Source organism: Convolutriloba macropyga, chromosome 1 (assembly GCF_964194025.1).
Source record: "Convolutriloba macropyga chromosome 1, txConMacr16.3, whole genome shotgun sequence".
NCBI lineage: Eukaryota > Metazoa > Xenacoelomorpha > Acoela > Convolutidae > Convolutriloba > Convolutriloba macropyga.
In genome coordinates, this window is record NC_134468.1 from 18,587,318 (window position 1) to 18,606,114 (window position 18,797).

The following is an 18,797-nucleotide window of genomic DNA, read 5'->3' on the forward strand; positions in this document are numbered from 1 at the left end:
CCTCACAGCGCAAATGAAGGTTCCAAACCAACAAGATATAGCTCAAATGACAGCTTTTTAACTTGAAATCAGATTAACAAATCAAAATAAGTTAAACGGAATTGCTCGCATGAAAATGAGTGCGTGCATGCTCATTCGTATTTCAGCTGTTCTACGAACTTTCCTTTCCTTTGTAAATTTATTTTGAACCGGTTAAAAATTCTTTGAATAGCAAGATAATAAACCAATACCTCCTAGTTAAAAAATTCACACGAACTTAATGAAAAATTATGTGGTAGAACTCTTAAATTAGCTGAAATTTCAAATGTGATTTTCAAAAATAGAGACATACAATTAATATTGCCATATTTACTGACTATTTACACTTTGGATGAAGCTATTTACAAATATAGGCAATCAATGATGCTAATGAAGACTATACGCTAAAAGAAACTACTTTGCAAAGAACAAGTGCAACCCAATTCATTGACAAGCTTTCGTGGAAAAAATTCCCTCGATATATTCAAAAACAGTCACTTAATCCGACCCTAAACTTTTTGGATTAAAATGCCATGTATATTAAAAGTGCCCAACATATGATGACATTGCAATTAAGCTGACGTCGGACAAGCTTTGTCATCAAATTGGTTATAAATTGCTTATGATAATTTCACTGAATAGAACATATATTGCTGGTAGCACTAGAAGCAGAGCTGATTGAGTGATTCCTGGCCGCAATTGCATTTAGATGAGGCGTAGAAGGCGGTGCTATACTGTTCAGAGAAAGCCTGCTATTCCGTAGAGATCTCTCTCGGTTCCTATTGATAGCTTTACTGTATACATCGTGATCGAAGTAACCAGACCCCAAACATATTCGTTCCTGAAGTTCATCGCTGACTCGTTCTATAGAGGTTTCAAATACCGCTACCAGAGGTTTGTGATCACTGGTGTTGATTAACATGCACGAGTCATATAGGAGGCATTTCAGATCTTTTTGTTTCTTACCGCTATATAAAATCCGATCCGTGAAAGCAGGACATCTCTTCTTACCCGACGAATCGTAAATATCCGAAAAAAGATCGAACTTGTAGGTAGGCAGGAACGAAATCGTAGGTTCTGTTAACTGGGCGAAACATGTACCTTCAGTTTTGCTGATGTTTAACTGGTCATGGGCAATTAAGATACTGAGAGACTCTTGCGCTATTTCATCGTCATCTTCAACATTCCCATTCTGTTGTAATTTGTCGACGTTAACACTATTGGAAGGACTGATTAACGAATTGGTCATTATTCTCCGCACCAGACGCTTTATCTCATCATAATTCAATTTCAGTCTAAAATTCAGATCTCCCATCCATATTACATAGTCGAACTTCTGAAATATTGATTCTTTTGCTGTCACCGTCGTAGAAGTTCTCTCGGTCAAATTAGGTGAAGCGGGAGGAGGTCTTAGGAAGTGTCCCCTGTTTTCAGAGCTTGAATTAAGAGTTTTTGGAAAGGATAGGTTCTTCACAATGGTCTGATAATCGCGTATTCTGTCTTGTAGTCGGTTCTCGTGAGGGGTTAGGTGGGAATTGACCAACAGAAAGGAAGTGCCGAACAGATAGAAAGCAACACCAAGAGCTCCTAAATATATTCAATCATTAATACAAATCACCAAGCCAGATATCTTTAAAAGCATGCAGAGAAAACAGACGGGGTAATATTTTAGTCAAAACAACAATTCCAGTTAAAAAAGAACCACTTTTTGAACTTAATCAAAAACTAAAATTCTGATTTAAAACCTCACCCTTGGTCTTGAACTGCTTGGCTGCCCTCGTTTGCACAAAGCAGTTCTCAAACTGGCTCAAATGGAAGATAAGATCTCTCCTCACAAAAACGCACATGTACAGAACACCTTCTTGCATCATGTGAGCTAAAACGTGCGTAGGTCCAATAGTTTCCTGCAGCCTCACAACCCACTGGCTTCTTTCTGGGCTACTTTCCTGGGTTGATATCACAAAAATATCAGGAAGGAATCGTTTTGAATCTTCTGCATAATTCACTAGTGGATCTTCAGATGGATAAAGTAAGTCAGAAATATTGTCGGGTAAGAAACGTCCTTCTGCCATGTTCCAAGTAGCACATAAAAGGGTAACTTTTCCATTTGGTATCAGTCGTTCGTATTCATCTTCGCGCGAGGCAAATCCAGCTATTGTCGAGTTCAATCTCTGGGTTGTGTGTTTCTCTACAAAATTGCAGAATTCTTTCCGCGATTGCAAGGACATCTTCAATGCTCCAGAGGCAATCGCAGATTTTGGTCTTCGTGGCAATGAAGCATTTGCTGACTGCAGCCGGGCTGTTCCTTGATGAACACTAACAGAATCTTTATCCGTTGTTTTCAAGATGACAAATGTAGAGTAGTCCGCTTCATCTTCACCCAGGCTCTCGCCGTCTGGAAACAGTTTCAAACATAACCGACTAAACGTCGGAAGAATTGCTCTCGAACGACTAGTGGGAGCTCTAATCAATTGCAGCCTGCTTCAGTCGGGGGGGGGGGCTAATGGACCTAAGAAGTTCAATAGTGAGCTTCAAATAACCGAGAGACACGTTTACAATAATTGTTTCTCTACGAGAGCAATTAATAAATTTTTTCAGTGAAAGGAGCCACTGATATTTCAATAATTGCTTCAAACCCTCGAGTTTAACCTTAACCATACGCGGCATATTGCCGGAATAGCTGCGCAACAGATTTTTGTGACGAGGAATACAGATAAAAAACAGATCGGATTATTAAGGCTTAATACAATTCACCAGAAACCATAAACATTGCCGCAGAGACTATAATCTCAAATGTGAAACAAAATTTTGTATTATTAGAAATATATCTATAGAAAGTCAAATTCTTTAAGGATGGTCAAAAACTGGTGAACCCAACAAACTGTACGGGCTAACAGTCGCGAAATAAATGTTTATCAGAATTCAGCTGTTAACCATGCAGTCATTGGTAAAGCATTAGGAGGATAAAAATCAATTATTGCAAAAAACTATCTAAAATTTAGGTCTGAAAACAAAACAAAAAACGTTTGTTTGGCGTCACAGCATTTCAAAAACTCAGCAATCATTTCCATTTTATTGAATGAACAGTTCTTATCAATTTAGTAAAAACCACTGCAAAATTTTAATTTCTCGGAAAAACAAAAACTCAGGACAAAACATCGTTTATTAAGAAAGCCCCACGAAACAAAAATTTCGCAGAAAAAACTTATGCAGAGCAAATTTAGTAACTCACAAGAGCAGATCATCAACTTAGCATGCGAGAGTAAAAAAAACTGCCAAACACTAGACACATAGTAAGTATGTAAATATAGTACCCAGGGAAACAGAATCGAAAGATTCGAAACATTTTATTTATTTGCCAAATTTCAAAATATTTAAATGCCCATTAACAAACAGTCACTAAATTGTGAACAATAAAGGCCAAAAATAAATTGATTTATCGAAAAACAGTGTAATATTATTTCCAGAGTGTTACATATTCATGTAGAACCTAACGTCCAACGTGATGAGACGAAAAAAAGTCAAAACAAAGCTAAAATGAAAAAAAAGTGAGCCAAAAGTGATTAAAAAAACGCTCAAAAACAGTTTTCTTTAAGCTCCGTTCTCTTCAAAACATTTTTGTCGTAAAATCATTCAATCAACGTAACGCATGAACCAAAAATTTCTCTCAATTAAAATTAGTTCTCACAGCAAATTTACTTCCGTTTTAGGTCAAAACGCGGTCTGAAAAACAACTTCCTGGAAAAAAACAACGATCCGCAACGCTACAGTACCCTTTCAGATGGCATAAAAACATACCCGGCAGATTGCCGGAAAACAGCCGCCGCTGAATACCATAACAAAGATTGGGATTAAGAGAAAAAATTTTTGTACAAACAATTTTAAGGTGCGAACTATTTTAATGTCATTTTGGAGCTGAACATCTTCCTGTTTTGTATTGGGACCACACAGGTGTAATATAAATACAAATAAGCATTAGAGATGGTAACTAAGAACAAAGTTCGAGTAACGGGCATCTAAAATCGGGCTTTATGGGTTTCTATTTCTGCTTTCGTTTTTTGATACTGACTCTGTTCATTTTGAATTGCTTTGCTGAGCAACTGCTGTCTAAAAATACTTTTAGCAGAATGAGAGAAAAATGAAACTAGCCTAGAGAAGTCAAAAAGATTTTAAACAACATGTTGAACAAGCTGCCAACTAAGGAAAAGCGAAAAATTTTTATTTGACGAAGTAAAAAACATGGCTGGCAGATTGCCAGAAAATAGCCGCAATTGCTTAGTAGCTCTGCAGTCTCAAAAAAAGTAAAAAAAAAACAGACCAAAAAATCGTCCTTTCATTGAAGGCTGATATGTTATATTTTGATTAAAATCAGTATAAATTTTTGCTGCCTCAATTAGCTGCTCTCATATAACCTTCATTTAGAGTGACACACGCCCATTTGACCTTATCTCTTTGAATTAAAGTAAATAAAATCAATTTCAAAGTGAGGAAGTCATTTTTGAGAGTGAGGTAAAAGTGTGACTAAAAAATTAATCACGCGAATGAACAAAAAAACTCGCTCCACTAAGAGCGAAAAATGACGTCACCCACCAACTTCAGTTGAATTTGCATGAACGAATGAACAAAAAGCAGATTTGAAGTGGTTGTGACGTCATATGGTCGTAACAAAAATCGCGACGACGAAAAAAACCAAGAGAAGGCCAATAGCACCAGCTATCGCTGTGCGGCTATTAAAAACATAGGACAAGTCCTGTCGTACAATTCAAAGAATTTTCATTCACTAAACAGAACATACCCGGCAGATTGCCGGAAAATAGCCGCCGTTGATTCCAATAAGCATGATTGGGATTGAAAGAATAGAAGATATTGAAAAAGATTTTTGTAACATTTTTTTAAGTCCGATTTATTTTGATGGCACTTCGTAGTTGAACATAACGTACATCTGTTTCTTTGAGAGAGGCTACATGGGCTACTATCAATACCAATAAGCATTAGAGATGGTAACTAAGACTTATAGGAACGACTTTCAAATAGTGGGCATCTAAAATTGGGTTTTATGGGTTTATCCCGTTTCCACTGCTGACTTCAATTTTTTATACTGATTCTGTTCATTTTGAATTGCTTTGCTGAACAACTGATGTTCAAAATCACTTTTAGTAGAATAAGGGAAGAGAGAAACTAGCCTAGAGAAGTCAAAAAGATATCACGCAAAATGTTGGAAAAGAGGCAAAATGAGGTAAAGCGAAACATTTTTTTATTCGACGAAGTAAAAAAAAGGAGCGCTATAATAGCCGGCTGAGATGAGGGCGGCTATTAAAAACTGGACCTAGAACGGACTATGAATGGATTGGGAAAACCATTTAAAAAAATCCAATCCAAAAAATCGAAAAAAAACAGTCAAAACCAAAGTGAAATTGCCGCATGTGAACAAAAAACCACCAGCGAGAAAACGAAAAACCGGAAAACTAACAAAAGAAAAGTACCTAACAAAAACCGATAAAGCCTCTGCTTTAACTCCACAAAATTAATTGGCAAATACCTTGCCGTAGGGTTAATTTCCAGTTTTTGAACGACTACCAATTTGCAGAAAAACCAACAAATTTCATAGAGAAAACCAAGGAGAGAGAGAGAGAGAGAGAGAGAGGAAAAGAAGGACAAAGTCAGAAATAATGATGTCAACAGAAATCTCGCACAAAACCATCCGCACATTCTGCTTAACGACCATTATGTCGAAGAAAATTTTTCTAAATCTTCTGATGAAGCATTCATCCGCAAAACACATGGCAGAATGATATAAAACAGCAAAAAATGCAGCGAAAACAAACCTGGAATAATTAATTCGCATTATTTATTTCAGGAAAGTGTCCTGTGGTACCAATTATGGGAAATATCTGTAGAAAAACTCTAAATGAGAGACTGAAGAGGAAGAATTAAAGCGACAAGCACAATCAGAAAGAGCCAACAAAATAGGCCAAAAATTGATTAAAATTACTCCATTACTCCTAACAAAGACAACTTCAAGTAAGTTGATATAATTTATTTCGAAAGCAGCCGAAATATCCAGAGCAACTAAATTTAACCACAGGATATGCTTTCAAAAATTGACGAAAACACAATTGCTGAAAAAGCCTTCAATATGACAAAATAGTGAAAATAGCTAAGAAAGTGATTTTGAAAGTGCACTATTTATTTCAAAGGGCGACAAATTCATCCAAACTAACAATATTATTAATTACGATAACGGAGATAAACACTTTCAACCAAAAATATGTAATTTAAACAAAAAAAATGCTTTGAAATGACAAATGCCTCGCGACAATTGCTCCAACCTCATTTTCTCACACTCCTCCAAAAAATGCAAAACTACCAAAAAAACATTTCCTCTCTCCCTGCGCTTTACGTTTCTTCAGAAATTTGACCTAAACACTTTTTCAACTCACCGCTTTCTGTTTTTAAATACACTCTAAATTACCGATAAAAATTGACCAAAAAGACTCAGAGCTGACTCTGCTATGAAGACAACCCTTTGAATGAACTCTCAAAAATATTCATGAAACTTTGAAAAAATAATTTAATAAAATCTCAAATGAACTAAAACCAGAAAAATTTAATTATGTCTTTATATAACACAAGTACCCCTAAAACAAAAACCTTGAATCTAGGCCATTTGGAACATTATATTGCACCAAAAAACACCTAAAACAAAAACCTAGAATCTAGGCCATTTGGAACATTATATTGCACCAAAAAACACCTAAAACTGAAAAACTGTTTGAAAAGTCCCATGTTTAAAATAATTTTGCGCAGAATGAGCGAACAAAGAAACTAGCCAAGAGAAGTCAAAAAAGATTTCACGCAAAATGCCGAAAGCGGCAAAATGAGGTAAAGTGAAACATAGTTTAATTCTACAAAGTGAAAAATTTAGCAGGACAAGTCCTAAAAAAGAATACAAAGAATTGAATAAAAACTTTGAAACACTAACGTATCTGACCAGCAGATCAATTGAAGAATGCCAGCTAAGAAGAAGAAACAATCTCAAAAATCGAGAAACTAAAATAATCGAACTCAGCAAAAATATAACCAAAGCTAAAAACCTTGAAGCTTTCCAGTGGCCCGTAAAGAGCAATAAACTTAGAGAATGTCAAAGAATTTTGAACACAATTTGATGAAAAGCGGTTAAAATCTGTGATACCAATTGCCTCAGAACCATTTCATTGTCTCCAGGGGCCTTCGTTTCGGTAGCCCAATGTCAAGCCTTAAAAGGTTTTATTGGCTCATAAAGATCGATAAACTAGGAACATGACAATAACTTTGAGAAAGTTCAAAAATTTTTTTTCAAATTTTATCAAAAAATTGCAACATTCGTAATATTAAAACTTTCAAACCCATTCCATTGCCCCTGAAAAATATGTGGTAACATACTATTAAACCCTAATGGAAGTTGCTTGCCCGCTGTGGCACGAAAAGCTGAAAAGAATCATTTTCAAAAAAACTGAAAACTTTAAAAAAATGCTAAAATTTGCGATTAAAAGTACCATAGCCGGCAGATTGCCGGAAAATAGCCGCCCTTGATGCGCCTGATGCACATCAGGGTTGAAACACCAAATGAAAAAAGAGATAAATTGACCGTTTTCTTTTCTATTTTTTTCAGTGTCAAAAAGAGTTTCAGTTGGATTCTAAAACTATACTTAAAACTGTGCAATAACTTATCAGACCTTAGAGGAGATTTTATGGCTCTTGAGGCTGTAAAACTCAAACACTGGCAAAAATTTGAAAATTGCAGGTTGTATCAAAAAATTACTCATTTCGTGATATGAAAAAGTTTAAAACAATTCAAAAGCCACTAAAAACAATGCAGTCATCTATTATCAGACCCTAGAGGAGGTTTTCTGTTCCCTGACGATGGAAAAATTGATAAAATAAGTATCATTCTTGCAGTTTATGTTAGCAGTACCAAAACATATAACTCATAGAATGGCAATAAATAATTCATTTTGCAAAAGACTTTTAATCAACTTAACTTTGACAAACGTCAATTCGACAACTAATTGAACAGTCACCTCAAAAATGACGAAAAATCGTGAAAAATCATCATTTTGGGTTAAAAACTTCCAAAAATGACCTGTTAACCTTGAATAATGGACTTTTCAGCAGCTGCACCACTCTAAGGACTAGAAAGACTACTAACGCCAGCTTATGGCCTCTTATCCAAAGATCAAAGTCATTGAAAAATGTGTGAAAACATCTGAAAAAAAAGGACAGAGCACCAATAAATCCAAATCTTTGATAGTAAAAACAGGAGCGCTATAATAGCCGGCTGAGAAGATGAAAGCGGATATTTAAAAACATAGCTGGCAGATTGCCAGAAAATAGCCGCAATAGCTTCGTAGATCTAGAGTCTCAAAAAAAAAACAGTGAAAAAGACAGACCAAAAAATTCGTCTTTTCATTGAAGGCTGATATGCTATATTTTGATTAAAAACATGTAGAAGTTTTTGCTGCCTCAATTAGCTGCTCTCATATAACCTTCATTTAGAGTGACACACGCCCATTTGACCTTATCTCTTTGAATTGAAGTAAATAAAAGTCAATTTCAAAGTGATGAAGTCATTTTTGAGAGTGAGGTAATCAAGTGTGACCAAAAACTTAATGACGTCACACACGCACTTCAGTTGAAATTGCATGAACGAATGAACAGAAAGCAGATTTGAAGTGGTTGTGACGTCATATGGTTTTGGTCACGTATTGGGGCGCTGTCTTTTTTTAAAGATCTGTTCACACATTTTCATGATTTTTGAAGTCAAATTGGAGTAGTGATTTTGGTCACGCCGAAACAGGAAGTGGAGCGAAAAAGCGAGTGGTTTTGCGGCGTGAAATTTTTCCGCTTTAAATTTAAAGTAGAGTGAGAAAACGGTGTTTGAACAAAAATTCGCTTTCTCGCTAGTGTTTTTGTTCACATGCGGCAATTTCACTTTGATTTTTACTGTTTTTTCAATTTTTTGGATCGGATTTTTTTCTAAATGGTTTTCGCAATCCATTCATAGTCCGTTTAAGGTCTAGTTTTTTTTAGTCAATGAAAATTCTTTGAATTGTACGTCAGGACTTGTCCTGCTATGTTTTAATTTTTAAGATTTCACAGAAGAACTACCGCCACTTGAGTTCAGCTGCTGACACTTGTGAACGAAAAATTTACATCGTGCAAAACGAAAAAGTCGAGGGCGTAGTCTCTTGAAAAGTCAAAACGTTCACGTGAAAAAGACCAACACGTTTACAATAATTGCTTCAAATTTCATTCGAGAGCAATTACTCGATTCTAAAGATTATTCAACAACTAACAGCTGAAATCATAATGTCTCCTTTCTATTTTTCAATTGAATAAGCAAAATTCTCGCACCCTTTTCATCCTCATTATCTGCATCTGTTATGAGGGTTCTTGTGATGACTGTATGCCTGCTCTCTGATCTCACATGATCCTCAGAGACCATCTCATTAGGAAGCACTCCAGCGGTCCCTGATTCCACCTCTTGTTGTTCTTCGTCCATGCCACCCACCCCAATCAGATCCTCTTCCTCCTCCTCTTCGAGCACCACACTCTCCTTGATATGACTGGTGCCCTCTTCGTCATCGTCCGAATCAAAGTACAACACTGTCCGTGATCTATGGCGACATACAAAATTACAAGCTAAGTCGTCCAGTGGTGCTCAACAATCATGTATTAAAAATGTTGAGCCTCGACAAACTAAATTTACCTTAACTTCCTAGCATCAATAAACTTGCTTATTAATTACCTTTTCTGGTAACTGCATCTTAATAGCAGTTACTCGTGTATTAAAATTAAAAGTCAAATGAAGCATTTGCCTGAACAAGTATGTTAGAGATTTTTGAAAACCAGGAATTAAGAAAATTGTTAGTACCTAATAAAGAGAACTGAACAATTGAGATACCATTTTATATCAAACATTGATTAAAACTATTTGCAACTAAACAAGCTATCAGTTAAAATTGTAAGTCACTAGTATCAGTCAAACAATCAGTCAAGCAATTTTAGGCGCTTACCTTCTGCAGATTTTGTAAAAACAAACAGCAATTAAATAACTAACTAGCGACAACAAAGGAGTTGCAGAATCAACATCAAAAACTTATTGTGCAATGACACAAATTTCCGAGAACGTAGCTATAATGTCTTAAATAATTCAGTGTTTATGCAACTGAGCCCAGGAACGACGTTAACGACGCTTACAAAATTGAACACTGAAAGTCGTACCTTCTAAATTTAGATGAACTGTTGTTCTCCATTGATGATGACGATGCATGTTTGGAGGAGGAGCGAACAGGGGAGCGCCGACTCTTACCGACCGGAGGTTTCATCATTTCGTCACTGGGCGATACAGGGATGCTCTCACACAATTGGACACTATTGTCTTCTTCCTCGCTGAATGGAGGCGATGCTACCGCAGAGTTTTGATCACCATCTTCAGTAGATAATTGTTGCTGAAAAACACACCTTTCTTGTGATTGTTTCATCGAAACTTAGAGGCTTAAACTATTAAAGTTTACTAGATGAACTCTGGTGTTGAGTTGTCACATAATGCCTACAAAACTAAATTCAATTTATTATATTTTTTTCTGGCGCTATCATTATCTTATTGACCTATCAATCAGATGTCACATGTAGACCACTCACTCTCAGAAGCTTGATTCTAACATCCACTGACCTCAAACTGATCAAATCGATCTAGCCAAGGCGATCATATTCCTCACGATGAGATGGTAATCTAATTTAGAAATTATGTCCACCAGGGCGTGAACCAAAACTTTCACATGCCAATCAAGTAAAAAAATTTTGAGCCAATAAAAGTTTTGATTTAAAAAATCAAACATAACAGACTAACATTAACATCTGATGAATTGCTCTCAAACTGGCTCAAGGAAGGGTCCAGCTTTGGTAAGACCTAGCTCAAGCTTCATAAGGAGGTTAGCCTCAGTGAGTGGATGCGCAGGGGGGAGGGTCAATATTTGCTTGGCAAAATCGATCAAGCTTAAAAAAATGCATAGAGACCTACTGTAGCCAAATAATAACGAAAACCTCCTTTAAGAGCAATTAAATTTTTAGCATTATTATTAGACCAAACACTTGCCTTCTTTCTATTCATTTGTAAGCGTGTGAATTAACGGAACGATACTGGTGAGAAATTAGCTCATTGTTGTTAATAGCTTTGAAAAAGAATAATTTTTACAGTTACAAAAAAGGACAAGTAGCCAAAACTGTGCGGTAACACCATTGAAAAACGCATGTGCAACAGTAAAACAACATAGCCGGCAGATTGCCAGAATATAGCCGCAATAGCTTTGTAGATCTGCAGTCCCAAAAAAACAGCGAAGACAGACCATAAAAATTCGTCTTTTCATTGAACGCTGAGATGTTATGTTTTGATTTAAAATCTGTTTAAGTTTTTGCTGCCTCTATTAGCTGCTATCAAATAACCTCCATTTAGAGTGACACACACCCATTTGACCTTATCTCTTTGAATTGAAGTAAATAAAAGTCAATTTCAAAGTGAGGGAGTCATTTTTGAGAGTGAGGTAAGTCAAGTATGACCAAAAATTTAATCACGCAAATGAACAAAAAAAAACTCGCTATACTAAGGGAGAAAAATGACGTCACGCACGCACTCACTTCAGTTGAAATTGCATGAACGAATGAACAAAAAGCACATTTGAAGTGGTGGTGACGTCATATGGTCGTAACAAAAATCTTGACAAAAAAAAACATAGCAGGAAGAGTCCTGGCGCACAATTCAAAGATTTTTCATTGACTAAACAACAAAACTCAACATAGAACGGACTATTAGTGAATTGGGAAAACCTTTTGGGAAAAAAATCAGATAAAAAAAACAGAAAATCAATGTCTTAATCCCGCATGTGAACAAAACAAACCACTAGCGAGAATTATATTTGTCTCGGCAAAATTACTTCATCAAAACAACTAGTACCTACTAAAACCAGTTATGAGAATTGTTTGAAAATACTTGAAGCCAAATCATGAAAAAAAGCTCTTACAGACAACTTGGACTTAAAAAAACTGAAAAGTTAAAAAAAAACTTTATTACAAAAGCAAATAAATCCGAGGAAAAATTCCTTTCAGCCAATAGGGTATCCAGATGCCCGCAAGACAATCGGCAAGTCATAATAGGCTAACAAACTTGCCTAAAAACAGAAAAAAAAGAACCGCAAAAAATTGTAAAATTGTTTATTTCTCAAAAATTATTTCTCAACAAAAAATGCTGCATATCCACAAAACCGTAAGCACTTGTTGTCTGAAAATTTCTGAAGTAATAGGGCTCTTTTAAAAACCCATTTGAGGCAGTAAAAGAAAAGAATCGTCAAAAATCAGCAAAATACAAGAAAAACCTCCGAATTAGCATAAAAATCATATGAATTTTTAGAAACGTTCAAACCACTAGAAAGCCAGCTTATAATCAAAACAAAATCATAACCAAACTTCTCAACCAAAAAATTTAAAAAACCGCTCTAAAATGCCGCACGTGAACAAAAAATTTTGCTCGCTAACAGAATTTTTTTCACACCTCAATTTCTCGCTATCTAGAAAACAGCGATATGAACAAAAACCACTCTCTTTTCGCTCCACTCTTCATTTTGTTCAGCAACAAAATCACTCCAAATTTTTTCACGTGTTTCATTTCCTGCTTCAAAATTCACTACAATAAAATTGATTAAAAAGGACTTCTCCAATACTCCTCTTCGAGTCGTAAAAAAAGAGCGCCCCAATACAATTTAAATTCTTTGAATTGTAAAAAAAAAACCAAGAGAAGCGCAATAATAGCCCCAGCTATCGCTGTGTTGCTATTAAAAATGATCCAACAATTGATAAAGATTCAAATTTCAAAGATCAGGCACAACTTTTCAATATATAAAACAAATTACTGAGTTTCTTGCAAATCGTTTCCTCAATTAACGTTGTTACTTAAGTACGAAGAGCTTTTATTCCAAATCTCGTCAAGCTTTATTGAGCACAAATTACTTGGCTGTACTTTAAACCATATAACAAATCCGAAGCTTTCAAAAATGTCCATAGAATAAATCCGTTCAACCTTTGGAAAAATAAATTATTCAAATAATTCGCTCGGAAATTTTCTACAAGTTTTGTAATCCGAAAGGAGAAAATCTCTAGCCAGAAACTCATTTTTCAATTTTTCATAATATCGCTATGAATAAGGTCACAGAATAGAACATTAATCACCTCGTCTAAGTTCTGCGCTTCCTCTAAGGTACTGTCGAGAGGTTCATCCAAATCTTCACTGACGTCACAGTCACTGTCAACGTTCTCCTCCTCCTCCTCCTCCTGAACTGATTGTGCCCGCAGAAACGCCTCAAGCTGTTCTGTACGGCTGCAAAATCAAAAGTAGAACAATTATAATTCTCTTATTGCTATTCATGTTATCAAAGTGATACGTTCACACGTCATAGATAGCAGAAATCAAAATTTGGATGAGATTTTATACAAAAGTTGGAACAGTTAAGAACCTGGACGTGGCCACAAACAAAAAAAATCAAATCCACACTCAATTCAAACTCACCGGTTAGATATGCAGTTATATAGATTCTGAAAAAAGTTCAAAGTCAGGATAAGCTAGATCCAGTTTTCGTTACATTTACATCAACGTGACATTTCATCATAGTTTTTGGAAAAGATCAATAGCTTACTGATGAGATTAATACTTTTAAAAAATAGTTACTTCAGTATCATATTATTTCTTCCACATAGACTACTTTTTTGCATTTCTTTTCGACAGAAAACAATATCTAACACTGAACACGCAACATCTAATCCTGAATTGCAATGCATCAGGAAATGAGGTAACAATACAACTTGTTGTTCCGACCCCCACTTTAGTGGGGAGGGAGGAACTATATACTCAAATGGTTCTTTTTTGTTCAGTCAATTTTGGCCGATCGATATATTCATCGTAGAGATATGTGAGTGGTATCAATGAAAAGCACGTACATCCTAGAATATGGAAATAAAGATCTCTTCGAATTTCGTTTTTTACAGGGAGTTATCGAGGTTTAAAGTTTTGTTATTACTCGAGTTTTTGTTCAGATTTTCCGTAAATTTTGCTAAAATTTGGCTCAAATTTGCTAATATAACCTAAAATAAGTTAAAATTTTTAACGGTAGAGTGATATTGTTACCGCTAGAGATCGAAGAACGTTGTTGAATTGTTTGATTTTTGAGATTTTTGTGGCTAAAAAGTTGGATAACTTTTTCATCAAAATTTGCAAAAAATATGCTTTGTTGGTCCACTTTGTTTAAATTTGCCGAAATTGGAGACCTAGAAACCGCTGACCCAATCTCCATAAACTTCAAAAGAGCTAGTTGAAATCCGGTACCCAATAAAAAGTTAAAATTGTGCCGTTTTTTTATGCAAATTTAACTCGAAACATTTGAAACACTGGTTTGTTGGACGCGCACCAAAACCAGGGATAGGTTTGATATCATCATGGATTCTTCCAATCAGAAATTTTATAATTTATATTTCGATGCTGCCTTTTTCAAAAACTTTTTGCTTTTATTGTTTTTTTAATGTTGAGTACTGACATTTTCAATTTAAGCTTTAGCAAACTTGAACTGAATTCTTGTGTTTTGCCTTCAATTGTTATTCTTTCAGGGGCTGCGACACAGTTCTCTCGCAGAACTTGGGATTTTTTGTGCCCTGTATTTGTTATTAATATTTGTTGTCGTATGCCAAAATATTGGGCACTAAAAGGTCACAATGGCCAACTAGAGATATGTAAATGAACTTAGTAACTGATATCAGTTAAATAGCCTATGGTTTTATTCACTTTTAAAATACCTTTTTTCAAAAAAATTCAACTGATCACTTTTTGTTCTGATTTTCGTCTTTTTTTTCGTATTTTACAATTTTGTATCCTTTTTGTAATTTAGCCAAATTATTGACAGATCTTACTTTTTTTTCTTCAACCAAACAATAGTTTTTCTGTTGGTTAAACACTTTTGACTGATGTCTTCAGGGATTAAACAATTTGTTTCAGAAGAATTTTTAGAGTTTTCAATACTTTTCATCTTCTTTTTGTTGTCATTTCGAGATCGTCCTTTTACAAAAAAAAGCTTTATGATGTTCAAAGTAGACGCAAGTGAAGATTTATTTCCGCGAGGTTAAAATTTCATAAATTAAATCGCTTCAGCACTATGATTTCGTAAATTTGTTTGCATTTTTTAAATTCTGCTTGTATTTAATGTTATTTTATAGACTATTGAGTTAGTCTCACTAACAGCAGGCGCAATTAGCTTTCGAAGACGTTGCAAAACAAACTTTCTACTCTTTTAGTCGAAAGCTTATGTTGGTCATGAATTTTGAAAATATTGGTGTTTGAGAAAATGGAATTCTGAGCATCTCTATATTCAAGTCACATCACTTATCCATTGAATACATTTTGCTCTTGAGAGTGGTTTTATTCTCCTCAAATGGTCTTTGTTCTCGGTACAACCAGTTTTAATTAAAACATTTGTGATTTTTTGCATATTCTCAATTTTCGCAGATTCCCATTTTATAGGTTTAAATTTTCTTTTTACAGTATCGCAACAATGTGCGGTCCTCTGTCAAAAAACGCAATTAAAAATTGTTAATGTCATTAGTTAACAGCTGAATGTTTAATTGGCTGAGACACCATTTTTGTGCAAATTTTGAATTTTTTCTTTTTGCATGTTTTTGTCGTTCTTTTTGTAGTCGTATTACATATCCTGGATAATGAAAGGTCCCATTCACTCTCTAGTGAGGAATAAAGGAATCTCTCAATGATTTCAGTTGATGCATAATGTTTCCAATTAGTTTGACATAAACTCTTTTCAAAAGAAGCAACATTTTATTAAACTTTGGTCATTTCTTGTCGACTTGTTACCAAGTCGCATCGAGGAAAAATCCCATTTTTTTCTAATGAAGTACAGGTAAATCTGCTTTAGTATAAGTTTCATCTGATGCAATTTTGATTTGGTTATTAAAGCTTTTTTAAAAAAAGACAAGTTTTGGTCGTAATTAATATTTGTAATTATTTGAATCTATCGCCGTCTTTTCTGGTAGTCATATTAATGACAGGTCTCATCGACCCTCTAAGGTAGTTTGTTTTATTCATTTAGTAGTTTGTTGAACGATATGTTATTGTTTTATTCTCTTCCTCATTTGGTAGAAAATTGAGTAAAAATGTAGATGAGCGGGGTCGGAACTTTATGTGCCAAAAGACGTCACATTAAATTTCCCGATGAAGATTATTTTCGCTAATCAATATAGTTTCCATTCAAAGTTGTGTATTCAAAGCAATAGATAAATCTTTGAATATTCTTTGAATATATTTAAAATTTGAGTCATAATAGGAGTTTCTCGGAATGATGAGCTTCTCATGATTAGAAAACGCACTAAAATTATCCTGTTAAACGGATAACCAGTCTGTAGTATATGGCCTTTGGAATGCTCTAAATAAAAACTCGATTTAATTGCTTCCATGATTTACAATTTCGAAATTATTTTTATTCAAAAACTTTGGTAAACTTTCCGGCAATAATTCTAAATCAAGTAGACATAGTTTTAATTTTGCAAATATAGCTGCAGCAGTTCTAGGGAAAAGAAACTTGGCTGAATTCATGTCTTGGCGAATGTGAAAATCATACGAAAGCTTGGCGAATGTAGTCAAAAAAGGTGAGTTTATGTCCTCATTTTTTGCAGTTCATGTGTGGAAAATTGATTACTAATAGACAGGTGGTTTCTTGGTTTAAAGCTAAACAAACAAGGTCGTCGTCGTGTTATAAAAAATATACAGCCGGTTAGGTGTGAATATTCATTTGTTTTCAAAAATCTTGATGTTCATTTTCTATCACTGCAGAACTTCTGGAATTAGTTTAAATGACTACCGTCATGAAAACAAAAATTGTCGCGCACGAACTTGGACATGCACAGCGCGTATTTCGATTCATTTTGTCAAAATTTCTAGACTTATTTTCCAATGACCTTGAATGAAACTTTCTCTATCCTAATTGAGTTTTCCTAACGAATGAGCTCTTGATAAACTTCCAGCAATATAGCAAATAGCGAAGCAAGGTCAATTTTAAATAGCATCTCTATCTTGTTTCTAGCATAACTTCATATTTATCGTCACCTTGATTTCACTTTTGATGCTGAAAGAGAGGCATCTAATCATGCACAAACTACTGTAGGATAGTTCCTATTAGATTCATCTCTCATGTAGGACTCATGACGTCTTTACATAGATGTTGAGCAAATGAGCATTCCTGAGCCTTTGTTTCATTTTAAATTAACCGCTAGTTTTTTTTACATTTACATGAGAAAGAATGAATTTTAAATACCTGTTAGATTCCAATTTCTCATTATTATCAAAAGAATCTTCACTGTTGCTCTGTTGTTCAATAGTTGATTCGTGACCAGCGCGTTCATCTGAATCTCCGATTGGTTCCCAATTTTTAGTTGCTTGTGAATGTTTACCAATTTCGGTCAAACCATCTTCAGTGATAGCAGTTTCCTCTATTTTCAACTGATCGTTACCTGGTTCAATAAAATCATCTGAGTTGGCACTATTGGAAGTAAACACACTATTGAAACTGTTGGTTGTGGAAGCAAACGTTTCTACGTCAGAATCACTAATGAGTTTGCTCGCTTTATTTTCCAACGTGCTCTCTGTAGCATTGTGTTGTTGTGCGGTATATTCCCCATTGGCATCCAACTCAGCTCCATGTGCTTCCAACTGAGCGGAGGAGTAATGTTGCTCGTCGTTAGTTTCCGTATCACCTGTTCAAAACTACTTATTTAATCATGCTTCATTTTAGAAGCTTTCTACGAGCAGATGAACTATATTTCACAATTTTCAATTCCATTCAATAATTAGCAAATAACTGCATAAAAACATTCACTTTGAAATACTACCTTTGCTCGCCGAGCTGCGAAGTTGTTCAAGCTGAGCACCATTAAAGACTTGTGGTTGAAAGCTGTCATCAATTGATTGTTTCTCGTGTCGTTTCGATTGCGTATATTTGTCCACCTGGTCTCTTTGTAGATATATTTTCTTTTTTCGTCTTCTTTCGGTCAAGACCTCCCCGCTGCTTTCATTCCCATTCATGTGTCAGCATTAAGCCGAACAATCCTGCTCAGAGTTCTCCTAACAGGAATTCATTAGTTCTTGGTTTCTTTGTAGCAGAATTACGAACAATACTTAGTCACTAAATCTGAAATATATACAAGAGCAAGCAATTCTAGCCAAATGGAACAATTCTAGCCAAATGGGCGTTTAGTAGAATATGAAAAATGAGAATTCTAGCCGAATTCTTAAACTTTACTGGCCAAACGATCTAATTGTTTAAATTAAAGTACAAAGAGATGGCGAATTGGTGAGCTGTCGTTGCTTAATTATCTATCGTGTGCGATTGCGTTACAATCCATTAAACCACACTAACGCATTTAATAAAAATTAATATTATTGCATGCTTGTTATGCATTTTTTCACCCTTAAAACATTTTTTAAGGTTTCAGGATCTTCGAGCGAATCTTCAGAGCTGGGCGACAAGTTGGGCTCAGAGCTTTAACAGTAGATCTTCTTCAGTCTACTGTTAAATTTATTAAAAGTAAGTTTTCCAATGCTTTAATTCAACTGATTATAAACGGAACAATTTTCTCGAGTGATGATGAGGCTTATTGTGGAGGGTATGAGGGTTTGTTCAAGGTCGAACGACATGACT

At 35.1% G+C, this 18,797-nt stretch overlaps 1 protein-coding gene across 1 annotated transcript; it reads right to left on the bottom strand.

Moving 5' to 3' along the window:
• Positions 1-267: 267 nt before the first annotated feature.
• LOC142336047 (uncharacterized) lies at positions 268-18,307 on the bottom strand. Its single transcript, XM_075384543.1, has 7 exons — positions 17,989-18,307; positions 17,415-17,853; positions 13,279-13,426; positions 10,282-10,508; positions 9,412-9,674; positions 1,769-2,413; positions 268-1,605 (listed from the first exon to the last, which is right to left on the bottom strand). Exons 1-7 carry the CDS (start codon positions 18,179-18,181, stop codon positions 650-652), a joined length of 2,871 nt encoding a protein of 956 aa, XP_075240658.1. The 5' UTR covers positions 18,182-18,307; the 3' UTR covers positions 268-649.
• Between the last annotated feature and the right edge of the window lie 490 nt (positions 18,308-18,797).

Excerpts from the sequence above, each read along its gene's own strand:
- LOC142336047 (XM_075384543.1), bottom strand. The coding sequence starts at position 18,181 with ATGAATGGGAATGAAAGCAGCGGGGAGGTCTTGACCGAAAGAAGACGA. Across the intron at positions 9,675-10,281 it reads AGTTCATCTAAATTTAGAAG|ATCACGGACAGTGTTGTACT; the intron begins GTACGACTTTCA and ends ATGTCGCCATAG. Across the intron at positions 1,606-1,768 it reads CAAGCAGTTCAAGACCAAGG|GAGCTCTTGGTGTTGCTTTC; the intron begins GTGAGGTTTTAA and ends GAATATATTTAG.